Source organism: Aptenodytes forsteri, unplaced genomic scaffold (genome assembly GCF_000699145.1).
Source record: "Aptenodytes forsteri isolate BGI_AS27 unplaced genomic scaffold, ASM69914v1 Scaffold60, whole genome shotgun sequence".
Lineage (NCBI taxonomy): Eukaryota > Metazoa > Chordata > Aves > Sphenisciformes > Spheniscidae > Aptenodytes > Aptenodytes forsteri.
In genome coordinates, this window is record NW_008794175.1 from 349,929 (window position 1) to 373,874 (window position 23,946).

The window sequence follows — 23,946 nt, forward strand, 5'->3', positions numbered from 1 at the left end:
CCCTCCTCTCTGCCACCACCCTTATACATTCAAGGCCAGGTTGGATGGGGCTTTGAGCAACCTGATCTAGTTGAAGATGTCCCTGTCCATGGCAGGGGGGGGTTGGACTAGATGGTTTAAAAGGTCCTTTCCCACCCAAACCATTCTATGATTCAGCAGCCCACACTGACAGTCACTGCATGGTCAGCAAGTCAAGCATTTACAGGGCTTGAAAGTGTCAGTAGGTGTTGGCTGTGAAGTGATGCAACTGGTGCTGAGGGGGCATTCACCAGGGACTGGTCAGGACCAGCTTGGACTAGATGGTTTAAAAGGTCCTTTCCCACCCAAACCATTCTATGATTCAGCAGCCCACACTGACAGTCACTGCATGGTCAGCAAGTCAAGCATTTACAGGGCTTGAAAGTGTCAGTAGGTGTTGGCTGTGAAGTGATGCAACTGGTGCTGAGGGGGCATTCACCAGGGACTGGTCAGGACCAGCAACTTTCTTTGCATACAACCTGTATATGAAAACCTAGAGAGTACTCATGGCACAGAGAGAGACAAACACGTGCACATGCATGTGGGGAGTAGTACACAGGTAGGAATAACTATGTCCCCAGTGGCCCCACCATCCTTTCTGGCATGTCCTTGTAGCAGGTGCACAGCAAAGGGCCAGGGCAATTTGGTCATGCTGGGTGCAGCAGCCGCTCCATACTCATTTCCTCCCACAAGACCTCTTGGCTGTCTCCCCAGTGTAGCCGCTGGCCATGTGGCACAGCTCCACCACAGGGACTGGATTTGACTTGCTCAAAAGCCACAGCGAGTAATCCAGCGGTTAGCCATCCTGCTCTGGTTTACCACCTGTGCCTAGGGCGGACTCCACACTTGCGGGAAGGGCAAAGGCTTGCTGAATGCTGGATGATGTCTGATTCTGCTGCTTTTCCATGCCCAAGTCCCACCCTTGTAAATCAGGGAGTCAGAACAGTTCAGTCACGGAAAGCTGATGCAAGTCAGCTCAGGACCTGACTGTGATTTAGATCCTTTGAATCAAGACCACTGGCCTTCACAGAAGTCGTCTGCACATTGCAAGCTGTAATCCCCTGAACCACGTCACAGCTGAACTTGTCCTAGTAGTACAAGGCAGTAATAACAGTGGTAAAAAAGCAAACAGGATTTAAAAATATATACAAAGAAATTATAGAGGCTATCAGTGTATGAATCTCATTGTGCCCTCAAAAGTGGATGGAGTAGCCCCTTGATTTTTCTATATCTTTACTGTATTGGGTGAAAATACAAATCTGCTGATCATCATGCATGGCTTCATCTTACAGGAGTGTAATTCCTTATAATGCTATCCATAATGACTAACTAATGCTGTATTTTTTGTTCTTACTCACGTGCATTATAATTGCATACTGAGAGGCATACTGATCCCAAGACTGAGAAAATAAATTGTAATAGATTCCTTGGCAAACCGTGTGTAAACCTCATCCACTTGCCTTTTGCTTATTTGCATAAATGCTTGAAAAGAAACCATCTCAGAAAGCTATCACCTTTCTAGGAATTTACATTTGTTTTGATCTTATATCTTTTTTCCCCTTCTAGACTTTATACACTGGTATTGTCATTTATGCTCCAGCTTTAGCACTAAATCAAGGTAAGATGAGTATACTGCAACTGTTCTTCTACTGTTATAATTTTTTCTGCATATAGTGATCTTTAAGATCCATTCCAATCCAAACCATTCTATGATACTATTATATAGTATTGGTATGCTTTTTTTGGTAATGTACACCTAAAGATACAGCTCAAGGCTTGACTCTGAAGTCTTCTAAGATTTCTGTTGATCCTGATGGGAACTCTGATAGAGGCCTCCCATTTGTAATCCTAGTCCCTTAATCCCTACCTGTAAGAAATTACAGAATAGGCTCGAGGGGAAAATCTGCTCTCATTTACTCTACCTCTCATGCAATATCCTTAGGTCATGGCTACATTCAAAAAAGTTAAGAAGACATAAGTAAATTTTGAAGGCAACGCAGAGACTAAACACATATTTAATTCCCCTGGTTAAGTGCTCTTCTTCAAGAGGAGAGTGAGGCAAAAGTTCTGTAAATATGGTTTTGAGCTGCCTGGAACTGTTTAACTCAGCCTGTCATTTTGCCAGGAAAACCAAATCAACAGCAAAGAGATCTTCAGTTTAAGGTGTTTGTTGTGATATTTACAAAATGAAATATTTCCATATTCTACTTCAAAATGACTCTTTGAAAATGAGCCACATTTATTTTTAAAGGGGAAAAAAGCTTTTATGTGGAGCCAAATGAAACTTTTAATCTGACACAATTAATTTTTCCACTTGGCAAGAAAAGGCAACAACAAAATGCAAATAAAAAATTAATCATTTTGGCTAGAATGAAAATCACAATTGTTCTGTTTGCTGGGTTTTTTGGCTTGTTTGTTGAATGAAAAGGAAGAAAAAAACCCCAACACTGTCTGCATTGGTCTCTTCCAGTGTATAAGTCCCACAGGTTTTATGTCCTTGATGTTTATATTTGCCCTGCAAATACATGCCAAACTACCTGGCATGTTAATTTTGTTGCAGTGTTTCTAATTAGCCTGAGCTATCTGTCGGGAAGCCCCCAGTGCCCTGCCTGGCAGCACGTGAGCATGCCAAGCTGGGGCAGTGACAGCTTGTACGCCAACCACAGCACAGCGTTGTCTAGCGTAGACATACTATCATGTTTCCCTAAAAGAAAGAAGAATAAAAGAAAGGCTTTTAGGCTGACACAGTTCTTCCAGACCACGTTTGAACCACCTTGCCTCCGTGGAGCATCCCCATGCTGTTTACCTGCTTAAATCCCTGCCTAAGGACTCTATGGGACTACCCAGGCACTTCAAAGGAAGGACATGTATTTTAAAACCTTCCCAAGTTGGGGCCTACAAACATATTGGATGTGTTGTTTTGCAGCATTCACATTAAAGACAAATAGCTTCTTAGATCCTGAAATATATTTAACTTTTTAGCAGTTTCCAATGTCTGTAACAACTGTTTCACTTTTAGAACTGGTTAGGGTGAATCCCCTGGTTTAGGCACACAAATCTTTTCATTGACATTTTTTATTACCTCCTACTTTTGCATTTAACTGATTTCTAGTTTTTTTCAACAACCAGATTGGGGGTGAAAAATCGACCTTCAGTTTTTTGTCCCCAATGCCTCATTCACACTGGTGCCATTTCCCTCTTTTTCAGTCACTGGCTTCGACTTGTGGGGTGCAGTGGTGGCGACCGGCGTGGTCTGCACTTTCTACTGCACGCTGGTACGTGGGCTCTTCGGCTGAGAAAAATCTCTGTTCCTTTCACCATTCACATCAAATACGGAATTTATTGGAAAGTAGCCTAATAACCGGGTTACCCCAAGGGAGTACATTTCACAGTGTAGCTGTAGCCACAGGGCCGTATTCACACAGGGACTTCTCTGGATGCAAAGGTAGCCACGATGTGACTCAAAACCTTTCTGTTTTGATACCTTCAAACTTCTGTTGTTGCTGAAAGAACAGCAAAAAGATAGATTTCCCTTCTTAAAAATCCTCCTGTGATTTTTCTTCTAATCTAGTAGGGTTTAGCTGTGTAATTTGTCAGCCACCTGCTTACTGCAGGTCCTGTCTGTTATTGAATAGAGCCACTGAAAATAGCAAGTGCCACATGGTCTTTAGATTAGTGTTAATTGACCAAGTGTGTAGGAATTATTAAATGGAACCTCAGTGACAAATTTATTTGTAAATGTTGAATTAAATCATGTATATTTTTATTCACATGAATGGCATGCCTTCTGGAGTTAGTGGTACTGTATATATGTAAGATGAGCACTGTCTGCCAATTTATCTTTTGATACAAACTTCCGAATCGGGTTATGTGATGAAGGAAATACTGGATTAAACTATGTGTATGGCCAAAGTAAATTCTAGTGCACTTCAAAAAAGGGCCAGGATGCAATTCCTAAACACTCCAGTACAGAATTACTTCTATTAAAGAAGAAGATGAAATTCATCTATTATGCATAATACAGATGATAACGTTTCTCTTAGTTGAATGTGAGTGCAAAGCGCTGCCCCGTTGTACCTGATACATGCTGTTCCTCATACAGGGTGGTCTGAAGGCAGTGGTGTGGACAGATGTTTTCCAGGTTGGAATCATGATTGCTGGATTTTCATCTGTGATTATACGAGCTGTGGTGGTTCAGGAGGGAATTGGACGCATTGTAAATGATTCCTACTATGGAGGAAGATTAAACTTCTGGGAGTGAGTTTGTACTTGCAGATGACATGCCTCTCTATTCCTACAAATACAGCCCATGTGACTAACTGTGAAATTAAATTTCTACTGAAGGAGGAAGGGGGGAGGAGTTGTGACCCAATTTTTATATATTTTTAAACAAGCTTACCTAGTTTGAAGGATATTTTTTAGGTTTTACACCATGCAAAATCCTGTAAAGAGCAAAACCTTTTTACTTTGTCAAGTAGGTGTTTTAAGGACACATTTTGGATTCCACTGAAAGTGAATGGTGACTAGGAGAGGACAATTGTATTTATACTTACAATTTGCAAACAGCTGATTTGACATTTCGGCTGCTGAACCAAAACAACTGGAAAAATCATAGTTTTTTGTCTAGTCTGAAAAAGGGAAATGTTTTTCTTTTCCCTGAAAGAAAAAATAAAAGTAGTTTTAATAGTATTTTAGCCTCCATTATTGTAACTAATCATAGCCTAAAAATATCATTTTGCATTCATTCTGACAGTGTTGAATCAAAAACCATTTTAGGTTAAAAAAAAAAAGTTATTGTACTTTTGATAAGAAACTTCAACCAGTGCTATTAGTGAAAGTTTAGTGTGACAAGTATTACCTTTTGTTCTTTTGTCTATCAGTTCACAATACTCATCAGGTTGTTCTGTAAAATTCTTCACCAAGTTCTTCAGTAAATAATTCATCTGTGGGTATTTTCTTTTTCTTCTCATGAACAGTCATTTTTTCAATCTATTTGGCTGATTTGCAGTGGTTGTACTGCATTGCTTCTTCCCCCCATCATAGAGTTCACAGATGGGAAAAGAAAAGGAATAAAGGCATGTAATAGGTGAAATAATATTACATTGTTCATGAAGATAAATATAATTTATTGCTGTATTAAAGTGTGATTAAAAAAAATATATATTTATGGCCATTCAAAATCTGTTATTCACTTAGAGCTGAACCAGCAAAATGTTTTACAGAGGCTCTGTCCACAAAGGCTGGGCGTGCAAACACACCTTTATATAGGTGTCAGACTGATGTCCCTCTAGATAAGCAGGCATATTAAAACTTTTTACTGGAACATTTCAATACAACAGTCACAGGCATCATACAGCTTTACATAAGACTGTAGTTTATAGGCAAATAAAATAGTTAAACTTCACCTTTGGACAGATCAGAGTGTTTCACTAGATCAGGATTTCAGCTCTGAGTTTTAAATTTGCTTTCCCTGAGTTCAGATTTCACGTATCTGAATGTTCAAAGTCTGGCCAAATTAAGAGAGTTTGTATTAGAACAAGTATGAGGAAATTTTTTCTCCTAGCCATTAAGGTCTTCTCATAATGAGAAGATTTTCATATTCTGAATTTGTTTTCTCTTTTCCCTCTCATTGTAGCTTTAATCCCAATCCTTTGCAAAGGCACACCTTCTGGACGATTGTTATAGGTGGGACCTTCACATGGACTAGCATATATGGGATCAACCAGTCTCAAGTACAGAGATACATTGCATGCAAAAGCAGGTTCCACGCAAAAATGTAAGTCTGCCTACAGTAACTCTTAATGTCTGAATTTAGCAGTGACACTTCTTTATAAGGGAGATTTTTTTTAAAAGGAATGGTTTTTGTCTATATAAAACCCATTTGTAAAGGGTAACAACTTTTGCTTTCTGCTTTGTGGACCAGGTAGAAGACAAATCGGCACAATAAATACTGGTATTTGAATTACATATAATTGCTGTACAATTGAATTTCATGCCAGAATGTTTCGCTGTGCCAGTATTCTTTCATACAAATAGCTGCATTAAGTTTATATGCAACCTAAAGACCAAATAATAGAGTACTTATGCTAAAGCCATGTCAAAACAGCATCTTTAATTGCTACTCTACTAAACCTAACCCTAAATCATTGTGTGGGAATTTTGCATAAGTAAAGACTAAAAGATTTTTCCATACCAATTAGTATATGCATGAGAAAATGTGGAAATGTTTTATTCAGTGATAAAATTGCTGAGGAATCATACATTTTGTTTTCATAATAATAATGAATTTTTCTTCAGGAATTCAGTATGGAAACTGTCAGAGTTCTGTTTTCCTTGAGTTTAAACATTTCTGATCAGCCTTTACTCTAGAATGGAGTGTATTTACTAACTCTACTATCTTACCTTTATCTTTAGTTTCATTCCAGTAGTTCATAACTCAGGATTTAAGAATTATTAGTGAGCTTATAAAGTCTATTTATAGGAGAAATATATAAATGCATATCATAACTATAGTCCCTATAAATTCTATAATAGTGACATACAGAGAAGGAGTTTTATGAAGGCTTTCACTTCATAAAGTCAGCAGAATACCCACAAAATCATGCACAGTTTAGAACTGAAATACTTTGGTTATGGCAATAATGAAAAATCTACTTCTCGGTCATTTACGCTGCAGACAGGAATGAGCTGATGCTTATCATCAGCCACGTCTCCAGCATACAGTGCCACATCTCCAACACACTATGTGGCTTCTCCACAATCTCTGGCGCATGGTTGGGTCCCAGCTTGTCGGCACTGCAGAGGCAGGGGGTGCATCCCACACCTGTAATGCTGCCTGGCATGATTGCATATAGGAAAACAGCCGCATATATTGCGCCAGATTTTTGTGCCAGTGAGACTGTTCTTCCTGAGCACCTGCTGCACTTAGGGCTGTGCTCCTCTCTTGCACCCTCCCTACCCTCTTTGTAAGGAGAGACACCTCCGGGGCGTCCCAGAAGCAGAGTGTGGCCAAGGGGAATCTGGCACCATGGCAGCTTCTGGGCATATTTTCTGAGCTGTTGCAGCAGCTTTGACCAGGGCTGGAGATTATCTGGTTCTGGAGGGGTTTGGATGGGATTTATAGCTCATACCATATTAGTGGTGGCACAGCCTTAATCAGTAGAGTCCTCTCCTGCTGGCGTGGGTGGTTGGACTCCATGGCATCTTGCTTGTGCCTTGCTTGTGCAGGGAATTTCCCCTGCGTGGAGAAATCATTTTGCATAATGGTTGCAGCTTGTCACAACTATAAACACTGCCATTCTGTGGTGACTGTCTAGTTCATTTGCAAATGTAATTAGACACATCTGGCAAGTCACATTGGTGGCCTGCACCTCTTACTGCCGTTTAACCTGTACACAGAAGTGTAAAATGTCATCAGCTCAAAATAATAGGTTTTTGTACCCCTGTGGCATTTACTGTAAGGCTTTATAAGAGACAGCACAATAATAAAGCAGGGCTGAGAAAATAATTCTTTCACAGATGCCAACTTGCAGTTTTTGGGAAGGCCTTTAACAGTAGCACTGTTAAAGTTTCTGTTTCTCAGGCTTTGGAAAAGGATTTCACCCCATTAGAGAAACACACCAGTAGATAGGAGCACATGCTGTCACTCTCAAACAGAAACTAGGCAAATTGAACAGAATGCTCATATATGAACGATAACAGGCATTCAGAGCAGGAGAGCTACATTTTCAGAAAAATATGGGCTACTAACACATTTTTCTCTACTTTCCTTTCAAGGTCATCATCTGGCATGTTTCAGTGCTAAAATCTTAGAGCCAGTCTGAAACAAACAACTGAAAATAAGCTTTGTGCAGTCACAGTGCCTACTTCACCCAAACTCCACCCCATGTTACTCACCCAGAATTAATAGGAACACCTCCCTCCAATAGTGCTACAATTATTATACTTCAGTGCTTAGTCATAGGGTGTACCATGAACTGGGATGTAAATCAGAAGAAAAAAAACCCAGCTTTCTTTTCACTGTCAAACACTGACGCAGTTTAAAAACAAGAATTGCTGGATTCAGACAATTTCTTTTGCTTCCATGCGTTTCTCTTGGCTTTCTAATCTTTACTACAGGCTGTAGGCTAATACTGCTATTACATCTGTTCAAAAGATTCGGATTGATTTAACTTACTGGTTAAATTTTGTGCTAAATCAGCTTATATCAAGGTAGATTATGCCAATGCAGGAACAGCTTCAGCTAAATGGATGCAAGACATCCAACCAATATGTAAGCATCTATAAGAAGAGGACTGCTTCATTTTTACTAAATTGGTCTAGAGAGAAGTTTACAGTGCTGCTGCTTCTGTGTTTAGACCACCCCTAATTGCAAATACAAAGCATAAATGCAGAGTTTCCCCTACTATGTGTAAATCAGCTTTTATTCATATAGGTCTTTTTTAAGAGTTTACATTGTGCTTGCCAATAATTTTTCTATGGTATAAAACGTTATGCCTTTCTGAAAATGTCCATTTCAATGCCTAACAAGGCCTATAAAGTTAGGTTTACTTCTTCATTCATCCTGATGGTCCTCTAGAGCAGTCCAAAGGCTGGTGCCCCTTACCTTCTTGGGAACTGAAAGCTCTAAAAGGCCTTCTGAAGCACTGCAAGCATGGATATATTTGCAGAGAAACCAAAGGTCCTCCCAGCGGAGGTCTTAGCAATTGGCACAGGTCCAGGGTATGTGATCTGTCAGGCAGTTAAATCAGTATAGGCAGATGGTACACAAATAACCGGGAGGCAACTGCTGGAAAGGAACGCTGTTTTTCAAGGCCAAGCTCCTGGTGGGTGTGTTTGCTTGAACTGACCATCCTAGGTGAGAACAACTTTGTGACCCAGGAGTCATCGAGCTGAGAAACATTTGAGAAGATCAGATAGTTAGATGGAAGGGAGAAGCCCTCACTGAGGGGCTTTTCACTGCTAATAGAGGTTGCCTATTGTGTGTGGGCAAAAGTAGCGTTAATGCCTGATGAAAACACATTTCTGCTCTCAGCATTAGCTGAAGCTCCCATCAGGACATGGGCAGGCAATGGGGTTACTGGACCATACCAGGCTCCAAGTTGTTTAGTTATTAAAGGGGAAGCCCTGGGGTCGGTGGCAACCCCCTGCTCTCTGGAAGCGGCAACTGGAGGTGGCTCCAGACCAGGTCCCAGGTCCCAGTGCCTCGTTGCTGCCTCCCACAGAGACTGTCCCAGGAGGAAATGGGTGATTTGCTGCTTTACAAGGGCAACTCCAGCATTGTGTAAGTGCGGCACTGCAGCTCCAGAGGCAAAGGAGTGCTGGTGCTAACTGAAAGGTACCCCACACTTTGATCTGGGGCACCCCGCCTTACAAATCTGTCCAGGATTTGTCTTTACCAAGGGGTGTGGCAAGGGGGGGAAGAGCGTCTTCTTGCTAGCTGCCTGCAATGTAGAACTCATGCACATGATGAAACCTGGGGATTGCCATATCGCTCCCATCATCTCCTGAGCAGACTTTGTCAGGGGATGGGCACTCAGACCGTACCACGAAAACAAGAAGTGAAATTCGTATATTTAAAAACTTGACCTCACACCGGGTGAAATGCTGGGAGCCGTATTGTGACTCCCTTTCTGGCGGGCAGCCACAGACCAGGAGGTCTCCTTGGTGCTGGTGCGGGCACTTGCTCGCTTGGCCCCAGCAGGGTCTTGTGGGGTGTTGAGCATGGTGTTTCTGTGCATGTTGGTGCAGGTCCCTCTACATCAACCTGTTGGGCCTCTGGGCGATACTGGCCTGTGCGGCGCTGTGCGGCCTGGCCCTCTACTCCATCTACAAGGACTGCGACCCATGGATGGCAAAGCAGGTGTCAGCACTCGACCAGGTAGGGCCCCACATTTCAAGGGAACATGGTGAGGGGGCATCTTCCTCTGCAGCCATAGTAACCAGACGGGGGGCTGTTCAAGAGTCAGGGGGTTGGGAATAATGACATGCCTGAGTCCCATATCAGTTGAGTCTGTAACACTGAGGGATTAAGCTGAGACCATGGCGGGAGGGAATACCCTGGAGAAAGCAGCAGACCTGTCCTCGGCACTGTTCAGTCCCAGCGTCCCCTAGCTGTCCTGGAGCTGCAGGTCTCTCAATGCCAGGTAAGGAGGGCATCAGGGAGACTAGCGACATGGAGAGTGGTCAGTCCACCCACCTCTGCAGGTATTTGGGTTTTTCACTCAAAATGGGCCTGGGAGTGCCAGCATTGCGTGAAACTGCTTCAGAGAGAAGCAAGGGGAGGAGGCTGCTGCCCGGGACAGCTGAAACGAGCGGTGCCTGTGTGAGTGACTGCAGGCCCTTGCGAGCTGCTTTTTATCACCTGACCTAAACCGCTCTGTGCCAAGGGAGGCGAAAGCCTTTTCAGACTCGAAACATAATCGTGCCCGAGGCACATGCCTGGAAGAAGGCTACCAGCAGGCAATTCTTTGCTAGTGATGGTGAATCCTTCCCTCCTTCGGAGGAGAACTGGGCAATCAAACTGCATCATACCGTGCTGCGGAGAAACCACCTTGTAACTGATGGGCTGCCTCTCCCTGAATAGGCCCAGAGCAGGAGATTTACCTGAGGAACAAGAGCTCTGGGAGCCCATAGACAGACCAGAGTCAGGGCCCAAGGAACTCATACAAGTCTTTTTTTTTTTTGTATGTTTATGCCTGGGATAATTGTAGGCTCTGGATAACTCCCTACGGACGATAGCTGGAAAGCCAGGAGAAGAGTACAGACAACAGAGTACCTGAGGCAGGGCTACCTGGTCCTTAAGGGTAGAATAAGATGAGATATGGAAAGCCAAGGCAGAAACCCAAAGGAAATTAAGTCATTCCTGCCAGGTGGAAACTGGAAGCAAGATACTAAAAAGACCAACTTGTCCGTGGAAAAACTATGGTTCACAGGAAGAAAATCTTGAAATCTGTATCTCTTTCCAGCACTCAGATCTTGCAAAGGTCAACAAATGGCACATGGTTTCCATATGGAAATTGTTCTCAGGTACCCTGAGGTTATCTAAAATCTGTATCTAAAATCCTTTTTGTGGAGTCAAGAGCAGACATAAGCATCTACCGTGGCACCCAAGCCCAACAGAGTGACGTACAATACAGACTACCTGCTGCCTAGCACTAGTTTCCTATACCATCGTCACTGGAAAGCAAGCCTGACAGCACAGCTATAGGCTCACCTTAGTTGGGTGGTCTAAACAGACTTTGCTGTAACTCAAGTGGATGTTTTAGGATTGGTTTTCTTTGTAGAAAGCCAATAAATAGTGCAAGATGGGACATTCAAAATTAGAACAGCTGGGCAGAATGCCAGTGAGAAGGCTATAACAAAAATAATACAGTGAAAAAAAGAAAAATTAGGGCAACATAGTAATATTTCTTACTCTGAATTTTTCAGCTAATGCCATATCTAGTGCTGGATATTCTCCATGATTTTCCAGGAATGCCAGGTCTTTTTGTGGCTAGCGCCTACAGTGGAACATTAAGGTAATTTAGTAATTTGGAACCTAGTGTCTTTTTTTTTTTTCTTTTTTTGTTAGAGCTAAAGTTGCATTTATACTAAAACTTTTGCATTTCATTTCTTTGTCTAGCTAATTTTTGTTCTTTAAAAAAAGCACTATAACCTCTTTGATGATGCAGCTTAAAAATCCATGGTCTCCAACAGTGGTGATCTGAGGTCCTAAGACTCAAAGCTGTTTGGAGTTCCCTACTAACAGCGTGAGGAAACAGCTAGCCACACGTGATGTACAGCATTAACAAATCCTCCTCTCTGTGCTTTTAAAGCCCCTCTGCTGTAGAAATTTTTAAGTATTATAAATGGGTGGTTACACAAAATAACTACAGTTTGGGGGAATTTCCTACTGCTCATCTTTAACTTTCCAGTTTCAAACCCTTCTATCCCATAGTGGGGAGTGTTTTGTTCAGCTTTCCCAAGGAGCATCTTTTAGGAAACACCGCCTCTCTCGAGGAAGGCTCTGAACAATAGTAAGCAGATAAAAATGACGAAAATTAAGAATGTGGCACCAGAATAATTTTTTTTGTTCTGAGTACTTGTAGCTACATAAATAGAGGGAACAGCCAGGATACTTGTTTTTCACGTGCTGAGGAAAAGCTGGTGGCTTGCAAGAGCAAGGTACACAGACGCAAGATCACCTGACTGGCTTTGTGCCTTAGGAGTGCTGGTTTCTCTGACCCTATAGGGAGCCTGGAGTAGTTCTGTTTGGACTAGATGCCTAATTTTTAGATGAGTATAATTAGATTATCTGAATCCTTCTCTGAGAGTGCATTCAAAGTAATCAGTGACCTGCATGTAAGAATTTTACCTACCCAGATATACACTGTGTAGATCATTTGTGAAGGTATCACATATACCAGTAGTGTTTACAGCTTAGCCACATGTAATAGGTATTTTCATTGACTTCTCCAGGCCCATCTTTTCAACAAGATCTGCTTTATCTTCACTAAGAGCAATTATTTTAAACAATTTTTGTAAGCTATTAACTGCATCACCTGGAATAGTAAGTTATGTCAACCAATACAGCAGTTAGTTACATTAGTTTTCTGACACTGTTCTAGACAGTGGCAGTTTCTCTCTGCCAGTAACCCATCTGTTATCTATGATTTCAGCTTCTAAGATAAAAAAATTGTATAAATCCTGCCTTCTGTAGTACAGTGTCCTCCAGCATCAATGCTCTGGCTGCCGTGACTGTCGAAGACCTCATTAAGCCGCACTTCAGATCCCTCTCTGAAAAGAAGTTGTCATGGATTTCCATGGGGATGAGTATGTCTGGAAAATATCTTTTCCACTTTTGCTTTACAAAGTGAGGGCTTGATTCAAATCTTGCTTATGGCAGTGTAAGTCAGGAGTAAGTGCATTCCCAATAGGACTACATTGGTGCAATACTTGGGGGAGACAAGATCAGCTGCATAGGTTTTACACAGAATGGGGGACAAGCTATTTCAAGTGAGCATAAGGAAAAAAAAGAAGCCATCTTGTTTGATCTTTAAGCAGCAAAGACGCACTCATCTGTATTCAATATTGATTCACAATACTACAAAGCCAAATGTCTCAGACTGAAACAGCTGTTATTTTCCAAGACAGTGCTTGTAGTAAGCATGGAAAAACCACAGTCCCAACATGGTGTCATAGCCCATACCAATGAGCATGGCAGACTGGTGGCAGGTGACAAGTATTAAATATTTTCACCTGAGAGCAGTTTCTTAAACATTATTGCAAACAATGTTCATGCCAAAATTGTTGTTGGTGGTATCATGAGTTGCCTGACATATCACATTAAACAGTTGGATAAACCTATTGCTTATACAGTGAAACTCAACAGGGGTGGAGGTGGAAAAAACAAGTAAGCCAGTGTTACGGGTCCTGGGAAGAGACACTACGTCCTGGTGACCTGGGATGTTCTTTGTCATGGCACCAGCTCCCAGTAATCTGACAGCATTTACTTTCTTGCACCAAAGACTTTGGACTGAGAAGCAAAAATCATTCCCTTGAAATAAGGACTATGACACAGGAGATTAGTTGAGAAATCCCAACAATACATGTAGTATTGCCACTATGGCTAATCCATATGGCTGCCATTTATTAACTAATCGTTAGTAATATACAGGAAGAGGATTTTGTCAAGTTTGCATGATCTCCTCTTAATGTAAACAGAAACCTGACCTTTTGGCCAATTCAGGCTCTCTTAGAAAAAAACCAGGTACTAGCAGGTTTGTTTTGGAGATGTCAGGGGCCATGCTGGGTTAGATGGAAACATTTCCATTAGGGCAGATTTACGCATCACTCTGCCTTTCCCACACAGGCCTATTTTACGGTGGAGTCTGCATTGGTATGGCTGCACTGGCATCTCTCCTGGGAGCCTTGTTGCAGGTAGGTGTCAGACCACTTTTTCATGCCCATGTTGAATGACCCAGAATGAATTATGTAAGAAAATAATTGCTGGATACCATTATGAGATTAATTTTTGATCTTTGTTGGGTACTGGCATCAAACAGCCCATGGCTCAGCCTCTGCTCTAAGCATCCACGTAACTATACCAAATCCTGCCAGCTGAGTACACACCAGTTAAAAAAAACTTGTAATTTCTTCCTCAACATCTTCCCTTCTTGCCATGTTGGAGGCTTTAACTTTCTTACGCCACACCTGATAGCAGACTCTTTCCCTTCCTCAGGCAGCACTCAGCATTTTTGGCATGGTCGGTGGCCCCCTTTTAGGACTGTTTGCCTTGGGAATCCTCTGCTCCTTTGCAAATGGAATTGTAAGTAGAAATTTAAAGCCCTGTTCGTCCAAAATTCATTAATAATTTTGGGCATCTCCTTCCCCCTCCCTCCCCAATAATTTTGTGTTGGGCAGCAAGAGAGATGTCTGATACTTTCCATGAGGACATTTCCCCTTGCTCCCTTTCCTCCTTATCCCAAGGAAGTGATGAACGGGGCTGTATAGGAACTTGAATTTCCATCCCATGAAGAGATTTACATGACCAGAGGGGGGAAAGAAAAATATCTAAATAAAAATTAAACTTTGGCAAGGATTTCTCGAAAACACAGTTTTAGAAGCAGGGAACAATGTGTCTTGAGATGTAGCTGAACGAGTAGACTCGGAGGATGCTGGCCTGTCTGAGCAAGAGGGGGTCAGGCTGGGAAAATGGGGCCCAAGCACTTGCAGACTGAATTGGGGTGTTCTCAGAGTGCTTCAGTATCATGAAATTATCATTTCCAGAGGAAAAAGCTATTCCATCAAAAAAATGGATTTGACGAACTTTGGGAATATGGTCCATGGGTTAGTCTGACAGGATTGCTATTTAGTAAGGTTCACTAATCACAAACCTTTACCTCTTTGCAGTTGCAAATTTTAATGTATTAAAAAAAAAAATAAAACACTAGCTGTCAGCAAAAAAAAAAAAAACCCCACCCTGAAGTAGAAGAGACTTTTGCAAAAACAGATCACATGAGAAAAAGGAAAAATTGCTTCTGTATTTGTTCAAGAAGGGCCTCAAATAAAGCAGTATTTTCCCATATACCACGCAGCCCAAACATATCCTTTGACTGCAAAGGCATAGTGGCAAAATAAAAAGAAGTATGCTCGGGAGCTGTGAGTAAACACTGAATTTCCCAAAAGGGGAATGAAGTAAACTCCCCAGCTCTCCCCAGCTGTGTATTTCATTTTTGCTACGGAGCCTACAGTTTAGATTATCTTGACTGTTTCTTACTCATCTAGGTATTGTTTTTTTCAAATATCCTTTTGCTTTTCATGTAAATCCAAGTTTCATTTTCTGTTTTGTAGGGTGCATTTGTGGGTCTTGTCACTGGCTTTGTTATTTCACTTTGGGTTGGAATCGGATCTCAGATTTATCCTCCACTCCCAGAGAGGACCAAGCCACTATATCTCTCAACTGCAGGCTGTAATATATCCTCAGAAAATTTGATGACAACAGAAAATCCATTAACAACAGTCTTCAACACACCAACTGCAGAGAGGTATACAAGTTCATCATGTGAAATCAACAAAGCATGTATTTGTTTTAAAGCAACACGAACATCTGTCCAGCATTTGGGTTACTATAACTATCCACCCCTGGTTTACCTACCAGGCTGTTTAAGATGAAGGAGTTTTCTCTGATTTTTTTTTTCCCTGTCAGGGTGAAGTTTGAGTTATCCCAGAACAGAAGTCAAAGTGAATCTTCCTATTGACCTGAAAAGCTTCAGTTCAATATTTGAGTCTAAAGGCTTGGATATGCCTTACCGGGAACCATGGTGTTAAAGAAAGCATAACATTTATAGTTATTGGATTAACTTCCACAGTCTGTCATATGAATTAAAGTAGTAGGCAGTTAAAGGGCAATTTGCGAGTTTAACAGCTCCACCTACAACAGCTTGTCTGTGCAGAAATAGTTCTATTCAGGAAATTCAGAAGAGGGCATAACCCGTATAATGGGCAAAATATAAGGGATTTTCTCCCCTCTGCAATTACTGTATGTCTTATTTTGGACAATCACAATTAAGTGTAACAGTTATGAAGGACAATATAGGGAACAGCAGGACAGACGCTGAAAAAACTCATTTCTAGGGATTCCCAATCCCTACACCTTAGAGCATTGTACAATCAGCAACAGATACTGTGGTACACTCCTGGGTGCCCAACATCCAGTTTCATATACTACACCTCTCACACGAGGCCTCCAGCATCGCTCATGGCTGTGCGGAAGCAACTGTTGCAACAGAGCACATTGTCAGGGAGAAAAAATAAGGTGTGACAGTTGTCCTATTGTTTCTGGCTGTTCAGAGCTGCACATAGCTGATTTCCTACTTTTTTTGTGTGTGTACCCTCCTTTAAATAATGTCCCCCCTTCTAAAGAAGTTATTCCTTCATCTGGATAGCTGCAGTGCTCAGCTCCACACTAGATTCCTAGCAGAGACAGGAGGACTGTCCTGTTTCATCTGCTCTGTCCCATGCGTTGCCTCACTGTACTGACCAGTCTCCTCCCCTATGAAGGAACCTGTCCTGTGAATTGTAACAGATTTTCAGTGCACATTTTATTGTACAGAGGTAGTTCAAGAGTACCAGGTCGCTTGGTTCAGAAGTAACTCTGTATACTCTGTCTGGATCAGACAACATTTTCAAGCTGCTTGGAATAGGAAAGCAGAGATTAACACTTTTTCTGCTCTTTTTCAGGCCTGCCCTGGCAGACAACTGGTATTCCTTGTCTTATCTCTACTTCAGCACACTTGGGACACTTATCACAGTAGTTGTGGGAATAATTATCAGCCTCCTAACAGGTACTAGTTCCAGAGCTGTGACTTAATGGGTCTTAGATCTCTTTCAAACTAAGATGACCTAAGGGAGAGCTCTCACTGCCACAGGAAGTGCCGGTGACCCTAATGCAAATGTTGTATAAAGGTTACCATCCTAATTCTTATTTCCTCCCCTCAACCCTTCTGCATCCCACTCCTATTCTCTGCTCACAGCAAAGGTTACTTCAAATTTCTAAAGAGAAAGAAGTTTCAGCAGTTCTTTAACCTGAGGAACAAAAAAGATATGTCATCTGTCTTTCCTGTTTTATTAGATGCCAGCAGGAGCTGGAGGTTTAAGGGTTGTCCCTGAACATGGCAACAACTCCAAGCAAGGAGGTACACCCATGCTTCTAGAGGACAAAAGCAGTTTGGCTTTGAGTGAGTTCAGAGCACTCAAGGGTTATTGTCTGCACCTGTACAGTGCATGCTGTTCACCACATTCCCCAAGCACGTACCTAAGAGCTGCAGACGCTGCGCATGGCTATGTTAGCTTCTTTCTCAGTTTCCCTGTACTATTTGTGCAAGGGGCAAAAAGCAGCACCCCGCGGATAAGAGTGGGGACTTCAGTTCCAGCCCATGGCCTCACTTCTTCTTGTATCTAGGTGAGATGCAAAGTGTACCTGTCATCCACCTCATGCATGGCAGAAATAGCACAAAAGCAGCTGCTCTCACAGCTTTCCCCCGTATGCCCAGCCAGATTCCTATGACAGCCCTCATCTTTGAGGCTGATAGATTTCAGGCCTATTAGTCTGACCTACTTCAGGACTATGAAACTCCAAACCCAGCAGACAAACTCACTTCCATTAGCTTCCCTGTGCCCTGAAACTAATAAGCACAAGTTACACTTCTACCATTTTCTTCTCCTTGTGAGTTTCTAGCAGATTTGCTGTCCTCTTTCTTCCCATCATAATCTCTTCCTATTGCTATAGCGATGCCTGTAGACAAATTTTGCCTCTTACCAGGTTGGGACCGGGTCATCCACAGGCCATGAAACAAAGCATGAAAACTAGGCAACTCAGTAAATCCAGATGAGAGATCCTCAGCCCAGGAAACAGGAACCCAAAAGAACTGACCCAACCACAGTGTCACCCTGCTTTTTGCAGAACAAGATCCTGTTTAAGCCTCAGGTGCAATCAGAGCTAATTCCCAGCACCTGCATCTCCTTTCTTTCCCACACACATTCCCACACAAGAATAGTTAATCTTCCATGCCTTAAAAATGCCCAAACATTCCACTAACCCTCATCCCCCGACCTTGGGGCTGCCCTTCTTAAATAACTCCCTATAAAAATTGCTGGGGACTCTGGAGACAGGAGTCTTGCTGACAGGGAGCTGAGGACTGGGGCTCAGGCTCCTGGGCAGCACTTGGTACTGCAGCTCCTGGACTAGCAGGGTGGTCCCAGGTATCACTGTATGGGATTCATCCTTTTCTGATTATTGTCTCAGTGTTTTTTACACAATGAGAAATCTGAGGCGGATCTGGGAAACTCTGGGAAACGGCTAAGGCATTTCAAGTAGACCTTGAGGATCATTTTATATTTTGAGAGGTGCACAGTATACATCGTTGTAAAGAAATGATCCTTAAGGCCTGTGTTTGCTTGATGGCTTTTGCTGCATGACGCTGTCCTGCTCACCTGGCCTGGTGCCCATGGCTGGGCTCTGACATATCATTTGCATGTGGAAACCTGGCTGACTGAAACCTGCCTATTTTGCAGGAGGATTAAAGCAGAACACAGATCGTAAATTCCTGCTGACCAAGGAAGACTTCCTGTCCAACTTCTCACGGTCTAAATCTGAGACAGTAAGTGTAATTATGCATCTCTGATTTAAAACAATCTTTCCTCCTGGGGACAAAGGCAAACAGTCCCTGGCCTTTTTTTTCCCCACCAGGATGAATAGCACCTGATGCTGCCTGATATGACTGTCTGCTTTAAGGCAGTAGCAGAGCACACGGCGGGTAGGAGTAAAGCAGGTGGCATAGGCAGGGAAGCTATGTTTGGCCACAGCTTGACTTCAGTGAACAACAGAGCAGCAGCTGAGACAAGGGACAGTTGTTCTCCGTGTTTCTGCCAAAATACGCCCTCACTAGTCTCTTGGAAGCTGGCCCAAGGCACGCTTCGGACTCAGCAAAGCTTCCTTTGTTTGTAAACGTTTCTCTAAAGTCTGGATTTTTTTTTGCAACTTCAGCTACTGTTTGAGAGAAAACATTTCTAGTTAGTGTATCTGTTTCCTAGCTTTCTCCCTAAGATACAAGAAAAGGGGAGACATGATTGGGTAATAACATCCCTTAGAAGGGAGAAGGTAGGGGAAATTTGTTTGTTTGTTTTAAATAAACTCTAGATCTCTCTTCAATCATCAGGATGGTGAACATTCAAGCTCAGCTTTGTTCAGTGCTTTTTGAGTGCTGCAGTACAGGCAATGATAGTATCTTTGAGATGGTCCAGTTTGCAAAATGTTTTGCCTCCATGATGACAACTCCTTTTAGTATGATCTCATTTATTTCAGCTTCTGGATATGAACACCAGGGAGAGAAAGGGCTTTTTACAGTATTATTGTAATGCTATTTGCCCATGTCAGGACTGGAGACCAGCTATCCAGCTATTGTCCTTCACTGTCTTTAATGGGCCAACATCTGTTTTCACTATCTGGGAGTTTAATCCCTGAAGTCTTTTGAAAAAAAAAACACCCACATGGAAACTAGTGTCCACAGCCATACTATTTTCTGTCCAGAGTCAGAAACAAGTGTCTGCCTGGTTATACAGCTGGGAGCTGGATAACAAGTGGTTGGCATCACAAATAATGCAGAAAGTTGTTGAGAAAAAAAAAAACGGGGGGAACTGAGTAACTTCCTGCACGTGAAGAGCTCAGCATCTCATTATGTTTAACAGAGGTAGAACATCAAAGCAATGATGCACGTTAATCTGCTCTTCATGTCAAAGATGGGGCAAGGACCAAGGGTTGGGAGTCAATAGCTCAGGGACCTGGTGGTGACAGATCACTAGACATGAAAACAGCAATTAGAACTTTGCACACCCAAAAATGTTTTAGACACTTTGCAGGACAAGAACATTTTATGTGACAAGAACATTTTACATAACTAGTACCTTATGCAATAAGAAACTTTCCATGCCCCTAGAAAAATACCAGCTACTGCAATGAATAACTATTTATGTTCTGTCAGCAACCACCATGTGTTCTCCTGCAAGGCATCCTGTATGTCAGGCCTGACTCTGCTTGCATGCAGGTCAAAGAGAGGAAGACTGTTTCTTTCACTTCACAGCATGGCTTTTGTCTTTTGTTTTTTAGCCAGAGAAAGTGGAAGTGTTGGACTCGAAACGGTTTACTGTGGCAGCCGAAGGAACTGACAACCCTGCTTTCAGCCACATTGAAATGGATGTTGCAAGTGATAAGAACAAAGTCAATGGCCTTCATATATGACATGGGGCCATGTCAGCCCACAAGGACAGTTTTGTTCATGTAAATCACTGTTGACATTTCTGTGCCAGGTCAGTTACCAGCCCTGCTGGGGTCATGGGCAGGGGTCTGCTGAGCTTCGTGGCACTGTCACCCTTGCATGACCTTGACAGTAATCAAGAAAGGAATCGGGTCTTTCTTGCACTTTCTCTCTCCCTCTCTCCCCCCCTCCCTCTCTCCCCCCACCCCCCCCCACCCCCAAATCTTGGTGACAGGGCTTAAGGCAATGTTTCTATGTGAAATATTTGCCTGATATTCTTGAGCCTTCTGGAAAATATCTGCTTTCAATCTCAGTTCACTCTCAGAGTAAATTTTTTATTTGGTAAGAGCACTGTTCCCCCAGACATGGCTGGTAGGGTTTTTTTTTTTTTTTTCTTTTAAGGCATTGAAATTATAAAGAGATTAGGGCTGTGGGACCTTATCAGACTGCAAGAAAGAGTGGGTCTTTCTTTAGTGCAGGAGGTGTATTTAGTGCCGTCTGGTTCCTTTGTAGGACTAATCCTGAGAGCATATTTATTTTTCTGTTTTTGTTGTATATGTTTGTTTTTATTAAGCCACTTGTTCCCTGGTTACCTGCATCTCCTCCTCTGTGCTCACTGCTGGAAGCTACAAGAGTGTCTCTGGTGATGGGTAGAGGCAAGGGTCAGTAATATCCTTCCCTTCACGCCCTATCTGCCCTGTCTTGCCCTTACAGAGCTGGTCCTCATGACGGAAATGAGCTATTTGGGCTTTTTATTCGATGCCATATAGCAGAACCACAGTAGTCTTCTACTTCATTCCCAGCGTGCTGGCGTAGGACTGCTCTTGCACTGGGCTGGGCGTAGTGCAGCAGAGATGTTAATGCAAAGAGGGCCCTCTTTGTTGTACTGGACAAAAGGGAGGGCTGCACCTGCAGTTGCCACTGCTGTTATCTGCGGAGCTGTGAGCTGAAACCTCATGCAGCCATTTGTGTTCACGCAGTCCCTGTCGTCACTCTTGGGGATTCACGGTCAAGGTTGGTCCAGATCAGGCAAGAGCACGTCGTGTGTTTTGGCAGGCAGGCAGAGTCCACTGCACAATCCCCCAGGACGGGGAAGGGATCGCAGAGGCTGTCATTTAGTGAAGACTTCTCCAGGGCTGCAGGGCATGGGATAGCTCATCCTCTGGCTGGGCTGCCAAGAGAAGCTGAATGGTGCATCCACTCCAGACCATGCACTGTACTTGTGGTTTGGGAGGGTGAAAACCCCCATTGCTTCCTTCTCCTGTGTGCTTTCTGGTACAGCAGGGAACAGACGCTGACCCACTGTGTTGTTTTTGTACTGCAGACTTTTTGCTATGGCTATACATGGGTGTTTAAAACTCCCCTACAGCAGCAGAATCAAGTTGGAAAATAAAAGCCATTGCAGGAAAGTCGAGCTGTGAAGCTTATAAAGCAGTCATGCTTGAGAATCAGATGAAAAACTGACTGCGTGTCTTAAATGCTTTCTAAAAGTTATGCTGCATTTGTGCCAGGTGCTGAGCTGCTGTAACTTCAAATATGAAACAGTGCTAGTTTATCTACCTTGACTGGGGCCCTTGAGCATCTAAATCAATTTATTCCGTGCCCCTGTGACAGAGGGCACTTGATGATCTACTGCATAAGATGAACTGACAGGATCAGACAACATTAGGAAGAAAAAATGGGTTTCAAGGAGCAGACCTCTACTAGAGGAGCACAGGCCAGACAGACACTGTATGGGTTGCCACCAGGGGCACGTCTCCATCGGCTAACCCAGTGCAAAACTACGTGATGGAGGCAGGTTTCCCCTTTGCCTCCTGAAGCACTGGTTTGCATGATCCAATGCGGAGTTTAGGGCCAGCCCCTTGTCTCCCATTCCTCTGCTGCCTCTCTGTGACCAGGTAAGTGCCTAAAGCCACTGTGTGGAAGGACTGTGAGCGAGCGGGATAGATCCCATGAGTTATGTCTTGTGTCCGTATATCTAAGATCTGAGAGAAATGATAGCATCCTGAATAAAGTCATCTGGGATTAAGGACTGGGGTCTCTGTTCTGGGACTATCCTAGTCACTCTGAGACAACTATTCCACTGACTGAATGAGCCAGCTGTGCTTCTCAAGTCTCAGAAGATAAATGCAGCTCATTCAGCCTTGTGCCTTGTCTTCATGACATAGAAATAGATACTGCATTTTGTGCTACAGAATAGTTCTTGAGCCTTGGAATATAATAATTTATACTTGCCAGGTACTTTCAGCACACAGATCTGAAAAAGGGTAAGTACTGGTATCTCCATGCTGCTGCAGAGTGCTGAAATGGACAGGTGTGCCCCTGTGTACCTGTGCTTTATGGCACAGAGTAAGCTGTGGACAGAGAGAACAGAAGCCTGTAGCAAGCCCTTGACCTGTGTGCCTGCTGGTAGGGCTACAGCCCTCACAACAAACATGCTGAATTCTCATCTGAATGTGCTTCTCGGGAGGGTGACTGCTCACTGCTGTGTTAAACAGCACCAGCGTGGCCTTCGTTGCAGCACCACTCTGTGCCGAGATTGCTGTTTGCACTGTAATTGATACTGCCTTAAACTGCCTTGGATGATCTGTGACTTCTACCTATTTTGTTCCTGGAGTGAAGACTAATCTTCCCAGTTATCATAGTTAAGAAATGTAGCACCAGAGTTTTTTTTCTCAGTGCTTTGAATTCACGTAGTTGTTTAAAACAGAGAAAACACATAAATGACCAACTTACCTTCACTTATTGCTTGAAATCACTATTTGAACACTGAGCAGTCATTTAACTCTGATTTTGGTATGAGGTGAAAGTTTGGGCCAGGTGATACCTATTGGTCCACAATCACAACGTCAAGATGAGATTTCACTGGGGAGAATATCTTGCTGTAAGCGGTTTAGAGACAAACATTCTTAAGCTTTGCAGATGACCCCCGCAACTACCCCATTTCTTGCTAACTAACCTCCCATGATTGCTGCAGAGCTACAAAGTGACTCCTTCTGCTTTACTTTTTTCTACATGCTTCTTGTTTTAATTGGCATCACTAATTAAAGCAACTAATTAACTTTGAATAATATTTTCTCTGGGATCATATACTGTCCTCTGCTAGTTGGACTCTCAGCCAGGGCCTTGTCTGTGTAAAAGCAGCAACATAATTCTTGGTGTCTCCATCACACTCCTGCACCCTGATCCTTCATCTCTCCCAGCTAAAAGCTCACCCGACAAAGAAATGCAGGATGCTCAAAGCCGATTAATTCCATGGGCATGGGAGCACTCCACACTGTCCAAACTGCATGCTGCATCTGGCAGGGTCAAGAGACAAAACAAGTAGGAACGTTAAAAAAAGAACAAAAAACACAACAGGAACAATATTTGACTATGTGAATACACAAAGGATCCACAGAGAGAAAGTAGTGACAGATTTTGGCCCTTTTTGGTCTGCGTTTAAATTTGCTTCCACCTGACTGGTCTGCTTGCTTGCTGAACAAATAAGGTAAACAGAAAATAACTCATGAATGCCAAACAGCAAATATTTCATATGCATAATTTATTTTAAAGTTTATTGCATCACATTATACAAGCATTAAACATGGCTTTATGTTGATGATTTTTTTTTAAAGTGTGAAAACTTGACTTT

At 42.8% G+C, this 23,946-nt stretch overlaps 1 protein-coding gene across 1 annotated transcript in view; it reads left to right on the forward strand.

Moving 5' to 3' along the window:
• Positions 1-20,296, forward strand: part of SLC5A8 (solute carrier family 5 member 8) — a 29,638-nt gene extending 9,342 nt beyond the window's left edge. Inside the window, exons 3-15 of the mRNA XM_009284130.2 lie at positions 1,585-1,636; positions 3,226-3,293; positions 4,121-4,275; positions 5,654-5,794; positions 9,769-9,898; positions 11,449-11,537; positions 12,719-12,831; positions 13,871-13,938; positions 14,240-14,326; positions 15,352-15,545; positions 16,741-16,844; positions 18,574-18,659; positions 20,165-20,296. Of these exons, the coding sequence (XP_009282405.1) occupies positions 1,585-1,636; positions 3,226-3,293; positions 4,121-4,275; positions 5,654-5,794; positions 9,769-9,898; positions 11,449-11,537; positions 12,719-12,831; positions 13,871-13,938; positions 14,240-14,326; positions 15,352-15,545; positions 16,741-16,844; positions 18,574-18,659; positions 20,165-20,296 (1,419 nt within the window). The remainder of the gene's footprint in view (positions 1-1,584; positions 1,637-3,225; positions 3,294-4,120; positions 4,276-5,653; positions 5,795-9,768; positions 9,899-11,448; positions 11,538-12,718; positions 12,832-13,870; positions 13,939-14,239; positions 14,327-15,351; positions 15,546-16,740; positions 16,845-18,573; positions 18,660-20,164) is intronic.
• Positions 20,297-23,946: the final 3,650 nt, after the last annotated feature.